This window comes from Oncorhynchus gorbuscha, linkage group LG19, assembly GCF_021184085.1.
Source record: "Oncorhynchus gorbuscha isolate QuinsamMale2020 ecotype Even-year linkage group LG19, OgorEven_v1.0, whole genome shotgun sequence".
In the NCBI taxonomy this organism is placed as follows: Eukaryota; Metazoa; Chordata; class Actinopteri; order Salmoniformes; family Salmonidae; genus Oncorhynchus; species Oncorhynchus gorbuscha.
Window position 1 is genome coordinate 4,911,772 of NC_060191.1, and position 13,232 is coordinate 4,925,003.

Sequence of the window (13,232 nt, forward strand, 5' to 3'; positions counted from 1 at the left end):
CAACAGAACATGGACGTTAGTAACGAATGCAGTATCAACAAGCTGGGGTGTTACAAGACATTTGATGACTAGTTACAGGTTAGAGCCATAACGTAATCATGTAGGAGTGTTTACTGTCTGTGGTTCAGTTCATAAATCTTTCTGTACACTGATGTGACATGTTGTTAGGTAACCATAGAGGCAAGCCTGGGTGGGATTTGTGTGTTTGTGGCTGTGCGTGTGAGTATGTGCAAGGGGATAGAGGAACGTTGATCATTTTCAGGTCTGACAACTCCTATAGTAAGTAAAAAACCATAGAATGAACCATGTCAGATCAGAAATTGCAAGAGAAATGTGCACTAATAAAACTACAGCCAGCATCCATGAACAAACACCAATAAAGGACAAGACTTTAGACGTGTTGAATATCTGAGACATGTATTCCGTTGGTAACACTGAACTGTTACAAGGCAGGGAGAGTTACAATCATCATAGTATCAAGGTGAAACCATTCAGAAACAAAACAAAAATACACAAGAAATATTACATGTGACAGAGAGAAAGATGGAGAAGCAAAACCATCAAGGAATGTTTTCTATACTGGTCATGTACTGAAATGAGTTGGCTGATAAAAAAAACACAAGGGAGTCATTTCTTCGGGTTTTGGCACAAGGAAAAGGGAGGGTTTGGCTATATCAGATTGTGGTAAACAATAATAATACAATGCTTCCATGCTATCTAGTTAATTAAATGACAAGAAATATCATTCCAAATCACTTTTTGTATTCTACTGTCAGCACAATATATATATTTTAAATACCATTACATTTGTAATAAGATGGCAAATGCTTGGTCTTTCTATGACCTTACCTTAGCAGTCTGTCCTCAGTAACTGTCAAAAAGTTCTGACTGAGGACTGACTGGTAAGGTAGTAGCTTGGTCTTTCTATAACCTTACCGTAGCAGTCTGTCCTCAGTAACTGCCAAAAAGTTCTGACTGAGGACTGACTGGTAAGGTAGTAGCTTGGTCTTTCTATAACCTTACCTTAGCAGTCAGTCAGTCAGTCATCAGTCACTGCCAAAATGTTCTGACTGAGGCAACTTATTTCCTAATAGAATGCAATACTTTTGGCCCAGGTCTAACCAACAGTAGTGACCTGTCTGGGGAATAGCCGGGTGTCATTTGAGATGTAGCCAGTGACACACAGACAACAATAAAGAACAATAAATAAATATATATTCGCCATACAGTATATAATTACATCTCTAATCAAATAATCTCAGACACCCAGAACTCAATTCTGGCGTAATTGCAGCAGATGTTCTATTTATGTTACGTGCATCTGTCCACAAGAGATTACTAATCAAATAACTAATGACTACGGAAAGCAGGACAGATCATTTTTGTAAAGAAGAGATGAGTAAAATGCTCATTTACAGGTCAAATCAACAGATCACCCAAAACGACGTTTTAAATAATGCAGTAAAATAAATTCAGATTAAAATCAACTTAGCAAATACCTTAAGCAATTTATGTATTTTTCTAAACCACAGATTCCATTCTGAAATTTGCACGGGTCTTTTTGGTTCCAGTAGCCCCTCTTGACACAGTGAAAGTTATTTCAGGTTTCTTGGCCTTTACTCTGAGAACAAATCATCACTGAGGATGGCTCCACTTAATAATGACAGAATTTGTGTTCTTTCAACTTGGAGATTAGGGAGAAATGATCATCTTATCATAATATAAAACCTAATAAGAATGTTGAGGAAAGAGAACGTATACAACTGCCACATTCATTATGACTGGATCCTCTACATGCGTTTTAAAACTAGACCAGTAGAACTCAGTATGTACTCATGGCTATCCAAAGTTCACTTTTCTGCACTATTCTATAACTGATCATAGGAATGGTCTGATCAATGAAAACTCTAAAATATAAAGAAGCAGAAAATCTTGTTGCCCCGGGAAAATGCATTGTTGATTATGGCTTGAGATAAATGCCTGGGACTTGTATTTAACTTTGAGTAAATCATGCTTTGATGTCAATGGGATTAGAGATTTAGCCAAAAATACAGACTGAGTAACATACTTAGATCCCAGTTCAAATTGAGTCCTTGCTCTATGAATGGATTCAAGGGATGTGCCGCTGTGGTTATACACTACTTTATACTCTGTTTCAAGGCAGCATCTTGAACATACAATTTTGTGTCCTCTAAACTAATTGAAGTATATTTGTATGAAAATTGACTGTGATTTGAAATAAAATCACACATACATACGCACAAGTGAAGTAGCTGAATAATCTCCATCCCCCTGAACTTTGCCACTCGCACATCAAATAACATTCATTAAGCAAACATTCTTTCACCCAATTATACCTGTATGTACATGTGGTTTGTAATGTAATATCACCATGGCAACTGTTACTGGGTTACAACAATGTTCATAAGGATTCACTGTATTCAGCTAAAGGTCCAATGGTGTCTCCTGGTTAGGGAAATCCTACAACTTCATCTATTCTACCTCCCAACTGCAAATCCAACCCTAGTAGGGTCTTGGGGCCAGTTTGGGATTGAACAGAACTCTTCTCTACCAGGGGAGACATCACTGGACCTAACGGACAAAAGTGACCCATACAGATCAGTGACAGACAGCGCATTGTGGGAATAGTAGTTCTTTAGTAAACCTATCCTCCCCATACAGTACATCCTCCCATCCATCAAGCCATTCTCACTCTGTCTTCTCTCTCACGTCCTCTTGCTTCACCTCTTTCTTCTCCCCCTCAATTTTCTCCTCCTTTTCACTCTTCTTTCTCTCCCTCTTTCCTCCCTTCATCAGCCTCCCGAACAGAATGCAGGCCAGGGCGATGATGTGGATGATGAAGTAGATGGAGGTCCAGTAGTGGACGGTGTCGCTGGCCTTCAGCAGGACGAAGCCCATACACATGTAGTCATAGGCCCTCATCTTGAGGAACCAGTGGACCCAGTCGAAGGCACTCTGACCCCGGGGCCCCAGCTTGGCCCTGACCGACGCCTCCATGGCCGACTCAGCCGCAATACACAGAGGAATGGTGAGGAATGACAGGTAGTAGCCAGCGTGAAGGCCGTGCCAGTAGGCACTGATGAACATGGTCCATCCAGCCCTGGGAGAGAATTGTGAAACGTATGCATCAAATGACATTCAGACATCTTATCTGGCAGTTACAAATATATTGAAAGTTGACTGTAGTTTTGTAGTTGAACAGACTATGAGACAGTTTATTTTAGACACAACACACATGCCTTCTCTAGTGAACCTGCATATGGCCCTTACTTGAGTGCGTAAGCCTTGAAGGGGGAGTTGGGGTAGATGTAGTGATGTAGCCACCACTGCACAGTCATGTTCCAGTAGCGCATCCCGTGTCGGACCTTCACACAGAAGTCCGTGTTGTATGGGTCAATGTTCTGGATGGTTTTGAAGTCGTACACAACCGGACTTTCAGGGTCAGGGCTGGAGAGACCGAAGAATCAAAACCAAGATTAAACACTTAAATAATTATGAATTAATGTACTTTACTGTTTTTCCCAACTGGACTGAATATCCTGTGTGAGACTTGCCTGTAGTTGACAGTGGGACCCCCTCCTGGCTTGGAGAGCGCCCCCTCTGGGTAACAGCCCAGTCCTGCGCTGATGCAGCCAGCCTCTGCCCCACACCATGCAGCGTAGAACCGCATCCGGAACACAAAGAACACCACCGTCATGTAGAACAACCTGGGGGGGAGAGAGACCTCATTAATGTAGAACTACGAGTGAAGAGCAACAATGGTCTGGAATACTAAATAGACAAGAGTTCTGCCTCAATTCTGTTTCACTGGAATTGGTGCTTGTCCTTCAATTGTTTTCAGTCATCTGGGAAATCCATCCATTTAGCCCTTTATTATTTAATGCTTTAAATTCCCATAGCTCTCTGGAGAGGAACAGCGGTGAATGAACTCACAATTATGTTATGCCAACTCAATAAATATAGAAATAAAAACATTACTCTACCGTTCAAAAGTTTGGGGTCACTTAAATGTCCTTGTTTTCCATGAAAGCATACATGAAATTAGTTGCAAAATTAATAGGAAATAGTCAAGATGTTGACATGGTAATAAATAATGATTTTTAATTGAAATTGTAATTGTGTCCTTCAAACTTTGCTTTTGTCAAAGAATCCTCCATTTGCAGCAATTGAAGCTTTGCAGACCTTTGGCATTCTAGTTGTCAATTTGTTGAGGTAATCTGAAGAGATTTCGACCCCATGCTTCCTGAAGCACCTCCCACAAGTTGGTTTGGCTTGATGGGCCCTTCTTACGTACCATGCGGTCAAGTTGCTCCTACAACAGCTCAATAGGGTTGAGATCCGGTGACTGTGCTGGCCACTCCATTATAGACAGAATACCAGCTGACTGCTTCTTCCCTAAATAGTTATTGCATAGTTTGGAGCTGTGCTTTGGGTCATTGTCCTGTTGTAGCATTGCAAAATGTAGTGATAGCCTTCCTTCTTCAAGATCCCTTTTACCCTCTACAAATCTCCCATTTTACCAGCACCAAAGCACCCCCAGACCATCACATTGCCTCCACCATGCTTGACAGATGGCGCCAAGCCCTCCTCCACCATGCTTGACAGATGGCGCCAAGCCCTCCTCCACCATGCTTGACAGATGGCGCCATGCCCTCCTCCACCATGCTTGACAGATGGCGCCAAGCCCTCCTCCACCATGCTTGACAGATGGCGCCAAGCCCTCCTCCAGCATCTTTTTGTTTTTTTCTGCATCTCAACAATGTCCTTTCTTATCTGAACACCAAACTTAGATTTGTCTGTCCATAACACTTTTTTCCAATCTTCCAGTGTCTGTGTTCCTTTGCCCATCTTAATCTTTTATTTTTATTGGCCAGTCTGAGATATTTTTGTTTTTTCTGCAATGTCCTTTCTTATTTCAACTCTGCCTAACACTTTTTTCCAAAGTGTCTGTGTTCCAGCATAATCAGCCAGTCTGAGATATGGCTCTTTCTTTTCACTGCATTGACATTGAGACTGGTGTTTTGCAGGTATTATTTAATGAAGCTGCCAATTGAGGACTTGTGAGGCGTCTGTATCTCAAACGTGACACGCTAATGCTTCTACACCTGCATTGCTTGCTGTTTGGGGTTTTAGGCTGGGTTTCTGTACAGCACTTTGAGATATCAGCTGATGTACGAAGGGCTATATAAATAAAATTTGATTGATTGATTAATGTACTTGTCCTCTTGCTCAGTTGTGCACCAGGGCCTCCCACTCCCTCCCACTGGTTAGAGCCAGTTTGCGCTGTTCTGTGAAGGGAGTAGCAAACAGTGTTGTACGAGATCTTCAGTTTCTTGGCAATTTATCACATGGAATAGCCTTCATTTCTCAGAACAAGAATAGACTGACGAGTTTCAGAAGAAAGGTCTTTGTTTCTAGCCATTTTGAGCCTGTAATCGAACCCACAAATGCTGATGCTCCAGATACTCAACTAGTCTAAAGAAGGACAGTTTTATTGCTTCTTTAATCAGTACAAAAGTTTTCAGCTGGCATAATTGCAAAAGGGTTTTCTAATGATCAATTAGCCTTTTAAAATTATAAACTTGGATTAGCTAACACAACGTGCCATTGGAACACAGGAGTGATGGCTGCTGATAATGGGCCTCTGTACACCTATGTAGATATTCCTTTTTTTAATTTTTTATCTGCTGTTTCTAGCTACAATAGTCATTTACAACATTAACAATCTCTACACTGTATTTCTGATCAATTTGTTGTCATTTCAATGGACAAATAAAATGTGCTTTTCTTTAAAAAACTACCATTTCTAAATGACCTCAAACTTTTGAATGGAAGCATACCTTTTTTGATTACAAGCAATTTTTAACAACATTTTTACAAAATCAAGAGTGCTGATTTGCTACCTGAAGAAAAAGTGATGTTCCAGGAACTCTTCAGTGCGGACGTATGCCAGGGGGAAGTACATGTTGGCGGTCAGGAACAGAGCTCCGTAGACAGGCACCAACCTCAGCCTCAGCATGCAGGGTACCCAGCCAGGAAGGTCCAAGGAGCTGGGCTGCCTCAGCCAGTCCACATAGGTTTGGAACCGGAAGAACGGGCCTTTAGGGAGATGCAGGGATAAATGAAGGGATGAAGAGAGAGCATTGAGGGAGAAGTGGTAGGATAGACAAGGTGAATAGCACAAGTTAGAAAAGACAAGGAGACAGAGGGATCATTGGAGGACAAAAAAAGGATAGATTGCAAGGAGGAGTGTTAATGGGTGATGGACGAAGGAGTAAGTAAAAAAAAGGAGGGAGAGTTACAGGAAGGTCATGTAGTGGAAGAGAAAACGTAAGCAGACTCACACAATATTTTACTAGTGGCAGATAGAAAGAGAGAGAAACAGTTAAAATGGGTGCAAAAGCAAATGAGTGGCAAATCATACTAGATACATTTACACCACACACATACACACTGAAGCCATTCACCTGTCACCATATCAAAAAGAGGTCGAGAGAACTGTGGATATGTTGACAGTAGCCCTGTATGATAAAACAAACTAGGGAATGGGGCTAGACAGCCTTACCTGTCATTATACCCACATAGCAGTAGCTATAGGCTATCATATCATAGAGGGAAGGCTCTTGGGACAGTCCACCAACCACAGGAGACTTAGAGAATGAGCTCACTTCCTGTTTCTTCTCCAGGTGAAAACTCTGCACCTCATTGGCCAGACTGACCATCTGAAGGAAAACAAGTGGGTTGTTACTGTAAACAACATCATGATGCATTATTCCCTTGCATTTCATTAATCGTGTATGTCCTCCATCTCTTCCTGTAGATGTACCTTCAGAGTGAGGAGTAGCTGGATGGCGTTGGCAAAGGGTGTTGGCGGTGGCAGGCCGAACCATGTGACCAGTCTGAAGAAGAGGAGGTAGAGGAAGGTCCAGGCCAGAGAGAGAGCTGGGGCACTCCTGAAGAAGGTAAACAGGGGAATGGGTGAGAGAGAGAAGTTCCTGACTGTCACTAAATAGTGGCACACCATTACGACACAGGAGTGTTCTACAGTGTCTGTTGATACAGTGGAAGTCAGAAGTTCACATACACCTTAGACAAATGCATTTCAACTCAGGTTCACAATTCCTGACATTTAATCCTAGTAAAAAGTCCCCGTAATAGGTCAGTTAGGATCACCACTTTATTTTAAGAATGTGAAATGTCAGAATAACAGTAGAGAATTATTTCTTTCAGTTTTTATTTCTTTCATCACATTCCCAGTGGGTCAGAAGATGATATACACTCAATTAGTATTTGGTAGCATTGCCTTTAAATGGTTTAACTTGGGTCAAAAATTTCAGGTAGCCTTCCACAAGCTTCCCACAATAAGTTTGGTGAATATTGGCCCATTCCTCTTGACAGAGTTGGTGTAACTGAGTCAGGTTTGAAGGCCTCCTTGCTCGGACACGCTTTTTCAGTTCTGCCCACAAACTTTCTATGGGATTGAGGTCAGGGCTTTGTGATGGCCACTCCAATACCTTGACTTTGTTGTCCTTAAGCCATTTTGCCACAACTTTGGAAGTATGCTTGGGGTTTGGAAGACCCATATGTGACCAAGCTTTAACTTCCTGACTGATGTCTTGAGATGTTGCTTCAATATATCCACATCCTTTTCCATCCTCATGATGCCATCTATTTTGTGAAGTGCACCAGTCCCTCCTGCAGCAAACCACCTCCACAACATGATGCTGCCACCCCCGTGCTTCTCAGTTGGGATGGTGTTCTTCGGCTTGCAAGCCTCCCCCTTTTTCCTCCAAACATAATGATGGTCATTATGGCCAAACAGTTCTATTTTTGTTTCATCAGACCAGAGGACATTCTTCCAAAAAGTAAGATATTTTTCCCCATATGCAGTTGCAAACCGTAGTCTGGCTTTTTTATGGCGGTTTTGGAGCAGTGGCCTCTTCCTTGCTGAATGGCCTTTCAGGTTATGTCAATATAGGACTCATTTTACTGTGGATATAGATACTTTTGTACCTGTTTCCTCCAGCATCTTCACAAGGTCCTTTGCTCTTGTTCTGGGATTGATTTCCACTTTTCGCACCAAGTATGTTCATCTCTAGGAGATAGAACGCGTCTCCTTCCTGAGCTGTATGACGGCTGCAAGGTCCCATGGTGTTAATACTTGCGTACTATTGTTTGTACAGATGAATGTGGTATCTTCAGGCGTTTGGAAATTGCTCCCAATGATGAACCAGACTTGTAGAGGTCTACAATTTATTTTCTGAAGTCTTGGCTGATTTATTTTGATTTTCACATGATGTCAAGCAAAGAGGCACTGAGTTTGAACGTAGGCCTCGAAATACATCTACAGGTACACCTCCAATGGACTCAAATTATGTCAATTAGCCTATCAGAAGCTTCCAAAGCCATGCCATCATTTTCTGGAATTTTCCAAGCTGTTTAAAGGCACAGTCAACTTAGTGTATGTAAACCTCTGACCCACTGGAATTGTGATACAGTGAATTATAAGTGAAATAATCTGTCTGTAAACAATTGTTGGATAAATGAATTGTGTCATGCACGAAGTAGTCCTAACTGACTTGCCAAAACTATAGTTTGTTAACAAGAAATGTGTGGAGTGGTAAAAAACGAGTTTTAATGACTCCAACCTAAGTGTATGTAAACTTCCGACTTCAATTGTATATAATTACTTTATTTTGAGTAATGTCTCTTCGGGCTGGGAATTGCCAGGGACCTCACGATAAGATATTAGCACGATACTTTGGAGCTGGTACAATATGTATTGCGATTCGATACTGTGATTTTATTTGCGATTCGATGTTCCAAACATACTTCTTACCATATGTCTGCTGCAAAGGGACAAGAGAACCATGAAAACACAAGTTGTGATCAGTAATGGAAATAAGTCCTGAAAACAAATTGGCTCCGGGTTTAAAAAGAAGATGGAGAACAAGTTATGAAGGAAAAATACTGGAGTTTTGTTGAAGGTACAACTAGCACACAATAAATTATATTGCGATATTGTCAAAACGATACAAAATAATATCTTGGTATGTAACTGCATGGATTTCTCCCCCCCATCATTAATGTCTCACCGCCAGCTGCTCTTGATGATGATCCATGTTCCAAGCACTGTCACAAGCGAGTGGAGGGCATGGACCTGGCAGGTTGCTATGGTGATCGAGAGGCCCAAGAGCAACGCTGCCCCCTGCTTCACTGGAGGACCTACAGCAACAATAACACCCACACACATTTCACTTACAATGAACCTTCAGAGCAGAGCAGATAGGCCTATTATACATGTGTTAACATTTTTTAAAACATGTTATCCTGATTGCAACCGCCTTTTCATTCTTCTGTCCTGCGTGTTACCAGAATGTATTGAAAATAAAGAATTGTGTTTTTCAGTGTTCATATAGTCTAGGAGACACCATATAGGTTGGGTGTATTTATTTGACGGCTAGATGGAATACTCACTCGGATACCGGAATAGGAACCCGATGGGGATGGAAGCAGCGAGAATTCCCAAGTAGACCAGCTCATCAGGAGACATCTCTCTGCAAACAGGTACACAACACACACAGTATACAGTATGATCATGGTAACTTAAATAGGTCCTCTGTGCTGCATGGAAAAATGCTATGAGAAATTTGACTGCAGTTTGCATACAGCATCATTATGACAGTGATAAAGCCTGCGATTGACAACTTAATGTCTGTTCTATTCGAAGTTGCTATGCATGTTGGTTCCTCAATACACACATATTGGTACAAGCTCAGTAGTATAAGAACGTGTTTATAACATGCACATGACTCAACATCACATCGTCATGATCAAAATGTTACACCACTGACGTGAGTTAGTGTGTGGACTGAATCAGAACTCGCCTGATCATGCCATGGATGGAGTAATCACAGAATTGCAACATACGCGTTACAAATGTTAGCACACGCTAAGCTAGTTAGCTACTGCAGCCTTGCGTGACACCAGAGGAAATACCGCAGTGACAGGGGAAATATTTGTTCTAGAGGATCTTCTATAGGCGATAAATTACTCATTCTAGAAACGCAAAAAATGTGGCTAGCTATCCCCCAGGACCACAACAAGCTAACTTGCTACAGTAGCAGCCAATGTTAGCTCTTAGCTCAATGATTGTATTCCCTGTAGATGTACATCTCTGTTCAAAGGATGTAGCTAAACTTCTAGAGTAAACGTACTTACGTTTAAATTCAGGCCGACATTCAATATAGTTAACAATCCCTGGAACAAATATTCAAGCACAGTGATGATTTGGTAAATCCCACTTCCTACTACCGCAACAACGTGTCAATCACAACCAAAACCCCGCCCACGGACACTGCCCAGTCCATAAATGAAGGCAGTACGTTTCAAAAAGTATAAATCATTCTGCTTGACATGGTTTGGAATTTTACATTAATATAGCGAACCCATTAATTCTTGAGGAATATTCCTTAATGTCGCATAAGCTTTGTTCAACTGTCATACCCAATGATACAACAAAAATACACTGCTCAAAAAAATAAAGGGAACACTAAAATAACACATCCTAGATCTGAATGAATTAAATATTCTTATTAAATACTTTTCTTTACATAGTTGAATGTGCTGACAAGAAAATCACACACAAATGATCAATGGAAATCAAATTTATCAACCCATGGAGGTCTGAATTTGGAGTCACAAACCAAATTAAAGTGGAAAACCACACTACAGGCTGATCCAACTTTGATATAATGTCCTTAAAACAAGTCAAAAATTAGGCTCAGTAGTGTGTGTGGCCTCCACGTGCCTGTATGACCTCAATACAACGCCTGGGCATGCTCCTGATGAGGTGGCGGATGGTCTCCTGAGGGATCTCCTCCCAGACCTGGACGAAAGCATCCGCCAACTCCTGGACAGTCTGTGGTGCAACGAGACATGATGTCCCAGATGTGCTCAATTGGATTCAGATCTGGGGAACGGGCGGGCCAGTCCATAGCATCAATGCCTTCCTCTTGCAGGAACTGCTGACACACTCCAGCCACATGAGGTCTAGCATTGTCTTTAGCATTAGGAGGAACCCAGGGCCAACCGCACCAGCATATGGTCTCACAAGGGGTCTGAGGATCTCATCTCGGTACCTAATGGCAGTCAGGCTACCTCTGGCGAGCACATGGAGGGCTGTGCAGCCCCCCAAAGAAATGCCACCCCACACCATGACTGACCCACCATCAAATCGGTCATGCTGGAGGATGTTGCAGGCAGCAGAACGTTCTCCACGGTGTCTCCAGACTGTCACATGTGCTCAGTGTGAACCTGCTTTGTGAATAGCACAGGGTGCCAGTGGCAAATTTGCCACTCTTGGTGTTTCCTGGCAAATGCCAAACGTCCTGCATGGTGTTGGGCTGTAAGCACAACCTCCGCCTGTGGACGTCGGGCCCTCATACCACCCTCATGGAGTCTGTTTCTGACCATTTGAGCAGACACATGAATTTGTAGTCTTCTGGAGGTCATTTTGCAGGGCTCTGGCAGTGCTCCTCCTGCTCCTCCTTGCACAAAGGCGGAAGTAGTGGTCCTGCTGCTGGGTTGTTGCCCTCCTACGGCCTCCTCCACGTCTCCTGGTAGCGCCTCCATGCTCTGGACACTACGCTGACAGACACAGCAAACCTTCTTGCCACAGCTCGCATTGATGTGCCATCCTGGATGAGCTGCACTACCTGAGCCACTGGTGTGGGTTGTAAGACTCCGTCTCATGCTACCACTAGAGTGAAAGCACCGCCAGCATTCAAAAGTGACCAAGACATCAGCCAGGAAGCATAGGAACTGAGAGGTGGTCTGTTGTCACCACCTGCAGAACCACTCCTTTATTGGGGGTGTCTTGCTAATTGCCTATAATTTCCACCTGTTGTCTATTCCATTTGCACAACAGTATGTGAAATTTGTCAATCAGTGTTGCTTCCTAAGTGGACAGTTTGATTTCACAGAAGTGTGATTGATTTGGAGTTATATTGTGTTGTTTAAGTGTTCCCTTTATTTTTTTTAGCAGTGTATAAATGCAACATGTAAAAGTGTTGGTCCCATGTTTCATGAGCTGAAATAAAAGATCCCAGAAATGTTACAAAATGCTTAGTTCTCTTAAATTTTGTGCACACATTTGTTTACATCCGTTAGTGAGCATTTCTCCTTTACCAAGACAATACATCCATCTGACAGTTGTGGCATATCAAGAAGCTAATTAAACAGCTTGATCATAACACAGATGCACCTTGTGCTGGGGACAATAAAAGGCTACTCTAAAATGTGCAATTTTGTCACACAACACAATGCCACAGATACCTCAGGTTTTGAGGGAGCGTGCAATTGGCATGCTGACTGCAGGAATGTCCAATTGAGCTTTTGCCAGAAAATTTAATATTAATTTCTCTACCATCGTTTTAGAGAATTTGGCAGCATGTCCAACAGGCCTCACAACCACAGACCACATGTTGCCAAGCCAGCCCAGGACCTCACCTGTGGGATTGTCTGAGACCAGCCACCCGGACAGCTCATTAAACCTTTTTGTTGTTTTTGAAAACCTTAGACTTTCTGCACAAACTGTTAGAAACCGTCTCAGGGAAGATCATCTGCATGCTTGTCATCCTCACCAGGATCTTGACCTGACTGCAGTTCTATGTCGTAACTAACTTCAGTGGGCAAATGTTCACCTTCGATGGTCACTGGCATGCTGGAGAAGTGTGCTCTTCGTGGATGAATCCCGGTTTCAACTTTCCCGGGAAAATGGCAGACAGCGTGTATGGCGTCATGTGGGCGAACGGTTTGCTGATGTCAACAGTATGAACAGAGTGCTCCATGATGGCAGTGGGGTTATGGTATGGGCAGGCATAAACTGAGAATCGAATGCAATTGCATTTTATTATTGGCAATTTGAGTGCAGATACACCACGATGAGGCCCATTGTTGTGCCATTCATTGTGTTCAGTGTATATATCCCATTAGGACCCTGAAATAAGCTTGTTTTATGCCATTGTTAAACATGGTTAATATCATTTCATATTATGGATATTTGTTCCTTGCACCCATAGCCGTCTATGAATGGGTTTACATTTCCCCAGCACCATGACTGAGTGGAGGGCTTTATCATGTCAACCTCTGACCTAAATTTCAAGTGCCAAATTTATGAATATCAGTCTAACTCGGCTGTTAGATAAAAC

At 42.4% G+C, this 13,232-nt stretch overlaps 1 protein-coding gene across 1 annotated transcript; it reads right to left on the bottom strand.

Annotated features, from left to right (window-relative positions):
- Nucleotides 1–400: 400 nt before the first annotated feature.
- mboat7 (membrane bound O-acyltransferase domain containing 7) lies at nucleotides 401–10,369 on the bottom strand. The gene is made up of 9 exons (XM_046315065.1): nucleotides 10,243–10,369; nucleotides 9,499–9,578; nucleotides 9,117–9,246; nucleotides 6,848–6,974; nucleotides 6,587–6,743; nucleotides 5,925–6,120; nucleotides 3,576–3,728; nucleotides 3,292–3,468; nucleotides 401–3,121 (listed from the first exon to the last, which is right to left on the bottom strand). The coding sequence occupies exons 2-9, from the start codon at nucleotides 9,572–9,574 to the stop codon at nucleotides 2,710–2,712; spliced, it is 1,428 nt and encodes a 475-aa protein (XP_046171021.1). The 5' UTR covers nucleotides 9,575–9,578; nucleotides 10,243–10,369; the 3' UTR covers nucleotides 401–2,709.
- Nucleotides 10,370–13,232: the final 2,863 nt, after the last annotated feature.

Excerpts from the sequence above, each read along its gene's own strand:
- mboat7 (XM_046315065.1), bottom strand. The coding sequence starts at position 9,574 with ATGTCTCCTGATGAGCTGGTCTACTTGGGAATTCTCGCTGCTTCCATC. Across the intron at positions 3,729-5,924 it reads GAACATCACTTTTTCTTCAG|GTTGTTCTACATGACGGTGG; the intron begins GTAGCAAATCAG and ends TCTCCCCCCCAG. Across the intron at positions 3,122-3,291 it reads TTCAAGGCTTACGCACTCAA|GGCTGGATGGACCATGTTCA; the intron begins GTAAGGGCCATA and ends ATTCTCTCCCAG.